Genomic DNA, 12,771 nt, shown 5'->3' on the forward strand with positions numbered 1-12,771 from the left:
AAGGGTCATACTGTCACTGAAGTACAGACTAAACAGTTTGTCATAAAAAAAAGCTTAAAAAACAATTCACCAGATCAATTCAGTTGTTGATGGCAGTGGAAGGAGACATGCAATAAGTAGTTTTGCAGTTTGTGATGTTCATATTGATTTTGTGCTATTGTACAACAGCATGAAGAGCTAGTTATAAATGAATTATATGGCTATAAAGACCACACTGGTCCACATGGATCTGGTAACTGTGGTGATAACGGCTCAGTGCTCCTTGACATTGCAAGAAGTCGAGCTACAAGTTGCTGGATCCTGGTTTCAGCATCCAGATGTACACCCCTGGACATACTGTTCTAATACTGGCAGTGTTGTGGCTTCCCTGAGGATTCATTTGAAGTCTTGCAGACGACTGCCTGCTCAGTGCCCAAGATCAAATCTGGCCCAATTGATTCTCAGGCTGATCTTGGCTGGCTGGAATACTTTCAGAGGAGGATGCAACTGGTGATCCGAATCTCTGGCACCATTGTTCTTGTAGCTGATTCTCTAGTAAACTGTGAACCACCAAATACTGGCAAGATAACAAAGGGCGTGAAACAGCTGAGGGCAGGGAGAGCTCTGCAAAATCAGAGCTGAGCTCCTCCAAGCGGATGGAGACACTGTTCTCCTGGCATTGCAGACAATACTTGTTCATTCCTACAGACTGAAAGAAATGACTTGTCCCAGTTTGGAAAGGAAAGAGTGATGGCCTAGACTGCAACAACTATAGGGGTATCACACTGTTCTCTGTGCGAGGGAAGGTGCTTACAAGTATTAGGTCTCTCTCTTCTAAGTCCCTGTTAGTAAATGATATAATAATTGATCAACATATTGATTTATTCTGCCTTACAGAAACCTGGTTACAGCAGGATGAATATGTTAGTTTAAATGAGTCAACACCCCTGAGTCACACTAACTGTCAGAATGCTCGTAGCACGGGCCGGGGCGGAGGATTAGCAGCAATCTTCCATTCCATCTTATTAATTAATCAAAAACCCAGACAGAGCTTTAATTCATTTGAAAGCTTGACTCTTAGTCTTGTCCATCCAAATTGGAAGTCCCAAAAACCAGTTTTATTTGTTATTATCTATCGTCCACCTGGTCGTTACTGTGAGTTTCTCTGTGAATTTTCAGACCTTTTGTCTGACTTAGTGCTTAGCTCACATAAGATAATTATAGTGGGCGATTTTAACATCCACACAGATGCTGAGAATGACAGCCTCAACACTGCATTTAATCTATTATTAGACTCTATTGGCTTTGCTCAAAATGTAAATGAGTCCACCCACCACTTTAATCATATCTTAGATCTTGTTCTGACTTATGGTATGGAAATAGAACACTTAACAGTATTCCCTGAAAACTCCCTTCTGTCTGATCATTTCTTAATAACATTTACATTTACTCTGATGGACTACCCAGCAGTGGGGAATAAGTTTCATTACACTAGAAGTCTTTCAGAAAGCGCTGTAACTAGGTTTAAGGATATGTTTCCTTCTTTATGTTCTCTAATGCCATATACCAACACAGGGCAGAGTAGCTACCTAAACTCTGTGAGTGAGATAGATTATCTCGTCAATAGTTTTACATCCTCATTGAAGACAACTTTGGATGCTGTAGCTCCTCTGAAAAAGAGAGCTTTAAATCAGAAGTGCCTGACTCCGTGGTATAACTCACAAACTCGCAGCTTAAAGCAGATAACCAGTAAGTTGGAGAGGAAATGGCGTCTCACTAATTTAGAAGATCTTCACTTAGCCTGGAAAAAGAGTCTGTTGCTCTATAAAAAAGCCCTCCGTAAAGCTAGGACATCTTACTACTCATCACTAACTGAAGAAAATAAGAACAACCCCAGGTTTCTTTTCAGCACTGTAGCCAGGCTGACAAAGAGTCAGAGCTCTATTGAGCCTAGTATTCCTTTAATTTTAACTAGTAATGACTTCATGACTTTCTTTGCTAATAAAATTTTAACTATTAGAGAAAAAAATTACTCATAACAATCCCAAAGACGTATCGTTATCTTTGGCTGCTTTCAGTGACGCCGGTATTTGGTTAGACTCTTTCTCTCCGATTGTTCTGTCTGAGTTATTTTCATTAGTTACTTCCTCCAAACCATCAACATGTCTATTAGACCCCATTCCTACCAGGCTGCTCAAGGAAGCCCTACCATTATTTAATGCTTCAATCTTAAATATGATCAATCTATCTTTATCAATCTCCAACCTTCCTTTTCTCTCAAAAATTCTTGAAAGGGTAGTTGTAAAACAGCTAACTGATTATCTGCAGAGGAATGGTCTATTTGAAGAGTTTCAGTCAGGTTTTAGAATTCATCATAGTACAGAAACAGCATTAGTGAAGGTTACAAATGATCTTCTTATGGCCTCAGACAGTGGACTCATCTCTGTGCTTGTTCTGTTAGACCTCAGTGCTGCTTTTGATACTGTTGACCATAAAATTTTATTACAGAGATTAGAGCATGCCATAGGTATTAAAGGCACTGCGCTGCGGTGGTTTGAATCATATTTATCTAATAAATTACAATTTGTTCATGTAAATGGGGAATCTTCTTCACAGACTAAGGTTAATTATGGAGTTCCACAAGGTAGGCTGGACTATTGTAATTCATTATTATCAGGTTGTCCTAAAAGTTCCCTAAAAAGCCTTCAGTTAATTCAAAATGCTGCAGCTAGAGTACTGACGGGGACTAGAAGGAGAGAGCATATCTCACCCATATTGGCCTCTCTTCATTGGCTTCCTGTTAATTCTAGAATAGAATTTAAAATTCTTCTTCTTACTTATAAGGTTTTGAATAATCAGGTCCCATCTTATCTTAGGGACCTCATAGTACCATATCACCCCAATAGAGCGCTTCGCTCTCAGACTGCAGGCTTACTTGTAGTTCCTAGGGTTTGTAAGAGTAGAATGGGAGGCAGAGCCTTCAGCTTTCAGGCTCCTCTCCTGTGGAACCAGCTCCCAATTCAGATCAGGGAGACAGACACCCTCTCTACTTTTAAGATTAGGCTTAAAACTTTCCTTTTGCTAAAGCTTATAGTTAGGGCTGGATCAGGTGACCCTGAACCATCCCTTAGTTATGCTGCTATAGACTTAGACTGCTGGGGGGTTCCCATGATGCACTGTTTCTTTCTCTTTTTGCTCTGTATGCACCACTCTGCATTAATCATTAGTGATTGATCTCTGCTCCCCTCCACAGCATGTCTTTTTCCTGGTTCTCTCCCTCAGCCCCAACCAGTCCCAGCAGAAGACTGCCCCTCCCTGAGCCTGGTTCTGCTGGAGGTTTCTTCCTGTCGCCAAGTGCTTGCTCACAGGGGGTCGTTTTGACCGTTGGGGTTTTTACGTAATTATTATATGGCTTTTGCCATACAATATAAAGCGCCTTGGGGCAATTGTTTATTGTGATTTGGCGCTATATAAATAAAATTAATTGATTGATTGATATTATCCTTAAAAGGATTCAGTTCCAGCAACTTTTTGCCTAGTGACCAGAACAGTCTGGCTTCATGCTCAAGAAGTCAACCATCAAATGTATTCGAGCCCTGTCAGTACTCATAGAACACAAGAGTGAACAGCGTGGCCTATGTTGATTTTTACAAAGTGTGTGGTTCAGTTGACCAGACTGCTCTCTGGGACATCCTGGGAATTCATGGGATCCCCAAGAAGCTGCTGGACATTGCTAAACTCTACACAGACACTGTGAGTGGAGGCAGAGACTCTGAGGTTTACAGGTGAAAACCAGCATTTCTCAGGGATGTGTTGTGACTCCTACACTGCTTGCATGGTCTAGGTGTTAGGTAGGGTTGTGTAAACTAGCAATTTAGGCGCTTTTGTTGTAGAGGAAAGGTTTACTGACCTTGACTTTGCAGTCAGTGCTGTGATCTTTGAGGAATCAATGGATACTCTGATGGCAGCACTTGAGAAACTGAGTGAGGAATCAAAGTGTCTCAGTTTTGAGATAGTCCTGGATCAGGTCTAAGATCCAGGCGATTAATGACTTATTGCTCCTGGTGCTTCCTGTTTTACTCTGTGATTATGAGAATTGAACAGTATCCAGTTTGTGGGACTGGACCAGCTGTCTGTCTGGGCAGTTGATATCCAGGAGCCAAGGTGCTTCTGTGGTGTTGTGGATGTGACGAAGTGCAGCACCAGCACATGTTCCCAGACTTGAACTTTTAGGTTATACGAATAGATTTGTATTTAGATGACAATTCAACAGTATCACATCTAATGTTTACTTTTAATTTATGTAGGATATTCAAACTCAAACAGTTTTGAAGTAAAGCAATATACAATCAATTAATGAAAAAAATTAGGCTTGATGACCGCAGACGAATTGCACATGTGAAGTCTACGCTATAACAGGTAAAATGTGTTCATGATGAATGAAAATCCGAAAATATAAGAAAATTGGTAAACACTGAAATTCTTTTACATCACTGGAACATTAGATTTCTGAATGACTGATTTAAACTAACTTGAAAAGTTGTGCAACACTTGAAATCCCAGTTTAATTAAATAAGTGGCCAGCAAACGTCACACTGTTAGCAGGCCCTGTTCCTTACAAACACGTGTATGTGTGTGTGTAAGGGACACACACACAGTCTTACCCCAAACTGATGTTGCTGCTGAAGTTACTTGGAACAGTTTTCTGCCACTGACGCACGCACCAGCCAGGACTAGGTTTTGTGCCTGTGAAGGGGAAGGAGGTGAGGTGGGACACCAGGGGAGGTGATGGTCTAGTGGTTAAGGTGTTGGGCTTGAGTCCAGAAGATCATGGGTTCATCCCTGCCTGACTGGAAAATCTCTAAGGGCCCTTGGGCAAGGCCTTTAATCCTCTATTGCTCCCGGTGTGTACTGAGCGCCTTGTATGACATCGGGGTGAATGTGAGGCATTACTGTAAAGCGCTTTGAGCGTCTGATACAGATGGAAAAGCGCTATATAAATGCAGTCCATTTACCATTTACACACAGTCCGTCTCAGGGTCACACACTGTGGACAGAGAAGGACAGGGGCCGCGAGCAGTAAAGCTGAAGTGAGCTCGCACCTGCACCAAACACACAGAGATTAAAGTGGCTTCTTCAAGTGCAAGAAAGTCACGTGATGTCAGAAGTCCTCATCATCACGTGTTTTCAAACTCATATTTTTAAAGGGAAATTGTAAGAATTGATGGGAAGATGAAGCTGCTGGACATCATGGCCTGCCGATACACAGGTACTGTGAGGAGGCAGAAACTCTGATGAGCTTGTTCCCACTGAATTCTGGTGTTCATCAAGGATGTGTTGTGGTTCCTGCACTGTTCAGTGTTTTCTGGTGATGAGAGGTTTACCGGCCTACACTGTATGATCACTGCTGTGATCTTTGTGAAATCGATGGACACCCTGATTACCACACATTAGAAGTTGAGTGAGCAATTGGAATGTTTGGGTTTGTGGTTGTCCTGGACCAAGATGAAGATCCAGGCTTCATCTGTATCTGTATGCAGCTAAAGTGTTGAACTTGTAGAGGCATTCGCTTGTCTTGGCAGTGACTTTCACGTCTGTGGGTCCTCTGCCTCTGAGTTTGAAAGACAACTGAGAAGAGTTTATGGAGGCACGAGGTTGTTGGGCAGAGGTGTTTGGCGATGCCAGTACCTTTGAAGGAGAATGATGGCACTCTTTAGGTGGAATTTCCTGTCTTACTGTATGGTTGTGAGACAATGTAAAGACATGACTGGACGTCTTTGGTCACCTCTAGGGCCGGGTATCGAGAACCGGTTCCTTTCAGGGAATGGTTAAGAAATGATTCAATCCACCGACATCAATAACCTTTTTGCTTAACGATTCCCTTATCGGTCTGTCAGAGTGGCCGTTGTTTTTGGGGTGTTTGTCAGGAAAATGATCATTTCTCTACATTGATTTTCTGCAGCGTGGCTTTGCTTTGAACTTTGAACCAATCAAAGCTGTGATTCACAGATCAAAGCAGTGATATGATCTACTGCTTTGATGATTCATTGTTTTATTTCGCTTTATCTTAATTTTCCCCCGCTAAAATCAATCAATCAATCGATCAATCAACATTTATTTATAAAGCGCTTTACAGCACCGACTGGTGTCCAAAGTGCTTAACATTAAAAACACAAATTTACAAAAATAAAACACATATAAAATAAAATTTTAAAACAGCACATAAAGAACATAAAAATAACAGAACATGTCACCTCCCCAGTAAGTGTTAAAAGCCAGTTTAAATAAATAAGTCTTTAACTTAGATTTAAAAAGTGCTCGGTCAGGAATAGTACGTAACTCAAGAGGTAGGTCATTCCACAGTCTGGGGCCAGCTACCGCAAAAACATGATCACCCCAGCGTTTATATCTTGTAGGAGAGCTGAAGGCCACCATCAGAGCAACCTGGGCTCTCATACCACCTGAGCAGTGCCACAGACTGATCGACTCCATGCCACGACGCATTGGTGCAAGAATTCAGGCAAAAGGAGCCCTGACTACATATTAAGTGCTGGACATGTTCATACTGTTCATGTTCATACTTTTCAGTTGACCCACATTTATAGAAATCCTTTTTTTTATTGGTCTTAATATTCTAATTTTCTGAGATACTGAATTTGGGATTTTCACTGGTTGTCAGTTATAATCACCAAAATTAAAAGAAAAAACACTTGAAATATGTCAGTCTGTGTAATGAATGAATATAATAGACAAGTTTCACTATTTGAACCGAATTACTGAAATTAATCAACTTTTTCACGATATACTAATTATATGATCAGAACCTGTGTGTGTGTGTGTGTGTGTGTGTGTGTGTGTGTGTGTGTGTGTGTGTGTGTGTGTGTGTGAGTGTGTATATATCTATATCTATATATATACGAGGTCTGTCCGAAAAGTATCGGACCATTGGCTGGGGAAAAAAAACTGGCTTACCTGGAGGGTTGGAAACCTAATCACCCTCGAAGTACTCTCCTTGGGACTCCACACACTTCTCCCAGCGGTGTCGCCACTGTTGGAAGCATTCCAAAAATGCCTTTTTCGGGATGGCGCGCAGCTCCGCCGTCGTCGCAGCCATAATGTCCTCTCTTGTCTCAAATCGGGTTCCTTTTAATGGTATTTTAAGTTTTGGGAAGAGCCAAAAGTCACAAGGGGCCATGTCAGGGGAGTAAGGCGCCTGTTGAACCACCGGAGTCTGGTTTTTGGTCAAATAAGTCTGAATTAAATGAGAGGAATGAGCTGGCGCGTTGTCGTGGTGGAGGCGCCAATTTCCTCCGGCCCACAACTCCGGTCTCTTGCGCCGCACACTATCACGTAGACGACGGAGGACATCCCTGTAATACTCCTTTGTTACTGTTTGACCCTGTGGTGCGTACTCGTGGTGTACCACACCACGGGAGTCAAAAAAAACAGTCAGCATTACCTTGATGTTGCTGCACACTTGGCACGCCTTCTTCGGTCTTGGCGACGTGGAATGCTTCCACTGTGACGACTGAAATTTGGTTTCCGGGTCGTACCCGTACACCCAGGACTCATCTCCGGTGATTACAGTGTCCATAAAGCTGGGATCAGTGTCAATGGAGTCCAGCATGTCCTGTGAGACTTCCACACGGAGGTGCTTTTGCTCCGCCGTCAGCAACCTCGGCACGAACTTCGCCGCCACTCGTTTCATGCCCAAATCATCCGTTATGATGGAATGTGCCGAAGTCTTGCCAATGTCCACTTCCTCAGCAATTTCTCGGACAGTCAAGCGACGATCCCGCATAACCACAGCGTGCACTTTGGAAACGATCTCGTCATTTCGGCTCGTTGATGGCCGACCGGAGCGCGGCTTGCTCTCCACCGTTACGCGCCCGTCTTTAAACCAGTTGTACCACTCAATCCGTGTGCTGCTCATGGCTTCATCTCCGAAAGCTGTTTGGATTTTTCGAATAGTTTCTGCCTGGCTGTCGCCAAGTTTCTGGCAGAATTTAATGCAGTAACGCTGCTCCACGCGTTCGGCCATTTTCTCACAACAAAAAAATCCGACGAGGGGGGTGGAGCGCTCCTCCCACAAGCTGTGCCCACAGGCGAATGACGTCAGCGACAGGCGTGGGGAAACTCACGCATGTGCACGAGGGTTCAACCTTGGCTGATGCAATCACATGTGATTCAAATCCATATGGTTTTTGCAAAAAATAAAAAGGACCTATAGTTTACAGACAGACCTCGTGTATATATATATATATATATATATATATATATATATATATATATATGGGGGGTGCTGGAGTCTATCCTAGCAGTCATAGGGCGAGAGACTGTGTGCACCCTGAACAGGACGCAAAACACACTGAGACTCGCACGCACACTTACAGTCAATTTAAAGACATCACAAGGTTAATTCAGTTAATTTTGTGTAGGACCCAAAGGTAGTACACCTACTGTTTTAAACATTTGAATAATGTTTATTTGTCATCTATATTATAATTGGGGAGGTGATGGTCTAGTGGTTAAAGTGTTGGACTTGAAACCAGAGGGTCCTTGGTTCAAACCCCAGCCTGACTGGAAAATCATTAAGGGCCCTTGGGCAAGGTGTGTAGTGAGCACCTTGTATGGCAGCACCCTCACATTGGGGTGAATGTGAGGCATTATTGTAAAGGACTTTGAGCATGTGATACAGATGGAAAAGTGCTATATAAATGCAGTCCATTTACCATAGTCAATAAGTGGCCTCTGTGTGCGTGTGTGCGCGCATGCGCGCACGCAACTTCAGTCTGGGACAAACTGAGCACAACTGACATTTGTCTTTGGGTTAAGGATGAACAGAGCCAAAACATGACGTTAACAGAACTAATACTTGTGGAGAAGGTACGGATATTAACTAACATTACTAACTACATTCTGGAAACACACCTTTCCAACAGGGGGCAGTAAATCATCTTTATATTAAAAGCAAGAGTGAGTGCATGATTTAATTTAGTACGTTCAATGTAAGTCCATATTATCATTTTAAATACAGTATGTTAAAAATACATGGATGACAAGTGAAAACACTCATTTCCATTGTGGTTCATTTAAAATCAAATGTTTCTGTGTAGGCTCTCAGTTGTCCAGGTGGTTTCCATAGTAGAGAAGCTTGAATCTACGACTGGACTGGGTTGCTTGACGTGAGGACGTTTCGCTTCAAATCACAGAAGCTTCCTCAGCTAAAATTCTTGCTCTGGTAGTCTGACTTCTGTCTTGACTCTTGTAGAGTCTCTACAAGAGTCAAGACAGAAGTCAGAAGTATTCATAAATTGTTTAGGTTGTTTTTAATCATATACACACAATTATTATTATTATCATCATTATTTCTTTATTATTCTATTTTGCCATTTGATTTTTAAATGGACCACAATGGAAATAAGTAAATGGTAAATGGGCTGCATTTACATAGCACTTTTCCAGCTGCATCAGACACTCAAAGTGCTTTACAATTATGCCTCACATTCACCCATTCAGACACTGATGACAGGGTGCTGCCATACATGGTGCTCACTGCATACCGGGAGCAACTTGGGGATTAAGGACCTTGCCCAAGGGCCCTTAGTGATTTTCCAATCAGGCTGGGTCTTGAACCGAGGATTCTCTGGTCTGAAGCCCAACGCTTAACCACTAGACCATCACCTCCTCTTAGTGTTTTCACTTTCTTGTGTAGTCCATGTATTTTTAACATATTTACAATTATATGCACTTACACTCCCGCTTTCATTATAAAGATGATTTACAGCCCCCTGCTGGAAAGGCGTGAGTCCAAAATGTAATTAGCAGTGTTAGCTAATATTTGTAGCTTCTCCAAAACTATTCGTCCTATCAGTGGTCCATTTTTGGCGCCGTTCATCCTTGACACAAAATACATAAACATACCAAACAGCCAATGTCAGCTGTGCTCTGTTTGTCTCTGATCAAAGTTACACACACATGCATGCATAGCTATTTGTCTTTACGCATGCAGGTGCTTCTAAGTTGAGACACAAACAGGGTGATCAAACACAATACATATTTTACTCAGAATAACTTAATTAAACTTACTAAACCAACTGAACTGTAAAAACACAATAAACCAACAACACTGTTAAACTAACATGAACCACAATAACATTTAAAACCCCCAAACTCTGAACTCCCATGGACCATTGCAGCACAACATCCATTCTATATTGGTTAGATATAATTACAAATTTCTCCAAAAATATTTGTCCTATCAACGTAACGTTTTTGCAGCGTTCATCCCTGACCAAAAATACATAAACATACCAAATGGCAAATGTCAGCTCTCCCCCTGGTTTTGCGTGATCGAAGCCACACACACACACACACACATTAAAATCAAAGCCCCTCAGTTACCTGAACAGTGGCACTGCAGTGGTTTTTCTAAGCGACTGGTCTCACACGCTGATGAGGTCTGAAGGTTCCTGTGTCAGATTGTGAGCTGAGCTATAAATGGCAGAAGGGGAATGGTGTTAAACTTGACAAACCACATGTGTGAAAAACACAAACACAAAAACCAGATGGACAAAAATTTTTAAAGCCTGCAAATAAACAAAACAAAACTGTACGTCACAGCTGCTGCTCTGAATGTCAACCAACTTTATGATCTTCACTCCAACTCTTTACATACTCAACTGCTCTCCCAAAAACTCTTCATTACATTTTGCAGAGCATGTGAAGGACGGACGAATTCAGTCTGTCAATCTACAAAATTCCGTAAGTAACCCTTAAAGTGTTGGGTTTGTGAGAGTGTGAGAGAAAGCAGCCTGAGAGGACGTGCTGGAGGCAGAAATCCTGTGCTGTAAAAGGAGAGCAACTTACAGGTGAGTTCACAGAGTTTTACAAAGGAATAGTTTGCACCATGTGTCATGCTTAGTTATCACGTTACGGGGTAACATAGGTCACACGTCCTAGAACCCAATGGACATCGACCTTGTTTGACCTTTACGTGGGAGACCAAACATTCAACACTGTCCAAACTATCCCATTTATTAATCCTATTAGCTCAAACAATAATTTGCACCACTTTTTACCAAACTTGGAGCAACTTTAACTTGTGACCCCTGCACAAATTGAAATGGACCTTTGTCACCATTTTTGCTGTTTTTACCCCATAACTCCAGAACAGTCAGTCACAGATTGTCCAAACTATCTTTGTGATCAGACTAATAATGTGATGTCGTTTTCAATTTGATTGGAGCATTTTTAAATTTTGACCTCTGTGTAAATCTTCAGTTGACCCCTACCTGGCTGCCTATGGAAAATTCAAGTGGCTAGTCGGTTTTTTTCAAGAGAGTAATGTCTAAGGAGTATTTGTGCCAACTTTGGGGCTTGTATCACCATTTGCAGGATTGTTTCAGTTATTTGCTGCACTAACTGGTGAAGGTCCAGAGGGCAGGGGAGCAGGTCATAGGTTGTGCAGCTGAGGAAGCTGAGCCTTGCCTGCAGGATTTTGCACAGGTTTGACCAACTGGTGTTCCGGTTGACAACTCCTTCCCTACTAGTCCAGCTTCCTTTCTGGCACTGCGATACAGCCTTGATCTTATCGTGCTCTTCCTCCATCCTTGGGACCTCTGCTACCACCATCTGCTTCCTTTCTTTCCTCTTAGCTTAGGGAGGTGATGGTCTAGTGGTTAAGGTGTTGGGCTTGAGTCCAGAAGAGCATGGGTTCAAATCCCCGTCTGACTGGAAAATCACTAAAGGTCCTTGGGCAAGGCCTTTAATCCCCTATTGCTCCCGGTGTGTAGTGAGCACCTTGTATAGCAGCACCCTGACATGAGGGTGAATGTGAGGCATAATTGTAAAGCGCTTTGAGCATCTGATTCAGATGGAAAAGCGCTATATAAATGCAGTCCATTTAGCTTTGGACCAAAGCCACAGTGCCTCTCCCCACCCTGGCCCTGCTCTTCCTGTCTGGACTCTGCTGATGAGCTCTTTATGCTGCAGCCTACTGATCAAGATGTGCCTGGGAATAGCTTATGTTTTCATGAGCTTGCTGGACAGAGGTTCTTGGTGATGCTGTTAGCTTTGCAGGCAAACAAAGGTTCAAATCTTTAGGGTTCTGGTGCTTCCTGTGTTGGTGTATGGTTGTGAGATCTGTACACTAACCAGTGACCTAAGGCGATGACCGGATCTCTTTGGTACTAGGCCTCTTCAGAGGCTCCTTGGGTATTGCTGGAAGGACTTTGCATCCAACAAGCTGTTACTAAGAGAGACTATAGAACAAGGGGCACTTGCATTGTGAGTGTCAGCTTCAACATTTTGGTCGTGTGGCCCGTTTCCCTGTAACTGGAGAAGGTTAAAGAGATGCCCACGTTCACCTGGCTGCGGGACAACAGCAGCCCCGCAAAAAATGAAAATCTTCAGTGACTCTTACATTTCCTTTGATATGAAATATCCATTTTATATAGGCTGCAATGAAATAAATAAAATAAATGTTAATGCCTTGTGGTAGGTTGTCCTTGATGTGAAGAATGGTCGTGATGAAGATGGTAAAAAGTGCAGTTGCCACTTCTGATGTCACTTTGAATGACTCCGTGTTGCCTCCATTGATCTTGACTGCTAAACATATTATAGAGGAGTCGGTTTTTTGGACAACTATATCTGTCCAGGAATTCCCACAGGAGTTTTCTCAAGATGCAGTTGAACCCCTCGAGAGCTCGAAAGCCATGAACAAAAGGTGATGTTTCTTGTGGCATTTTTCTTGGGATTGCTGCACTGTAAAGATCATGTCTATTTTGCTTT

At 42.5% G+C, this 12,771-nt stretch overlaps 1 protein-coding gene across 1 annotated transcript in view; it reads right to left on the minus strand.

The window, feature by feature from the left end:
• Window positions 1-11,589, minus strand: part of LOC117504561 — a 47,323-nt gene extending 35,734 nt beyond the window's left edge. Inside the window, exons 1-2 of the mRNA XM_034164018.1 lie at window positions 11,405-11,589; window positions 4,644-4,772 (exon numbers count right to left, since the gene is read on the minus strand). Of these exons, the coding sequence (XP_034019909.1) occupies window positions 4,644-4,772; window positions 11,405-11,589 (314 nt within the window). The remainder of the gene's footprint in view (window positions 1-4,643; window positions 4,773-11,404) is intronic.
• Window positions 11,590-12,771: the final 1,182 nt, after the last annotated feature.

Source organism: Thalassophryne amazonica, chromosome 2 (assembly GCF_902500255.1).
Source record: "Thalassophryne amazonica chromosome 2, fThaAma1.1, whole genome shotgun sequence".
In the NCBI taxonomy this organism is placed as follows: Eukaryota; Metazoa; Chordata; class Actinopteri; order Batrachoidiformes; family Batrachoididae; genus Thalassophryne; species Thalassophryne amazonica.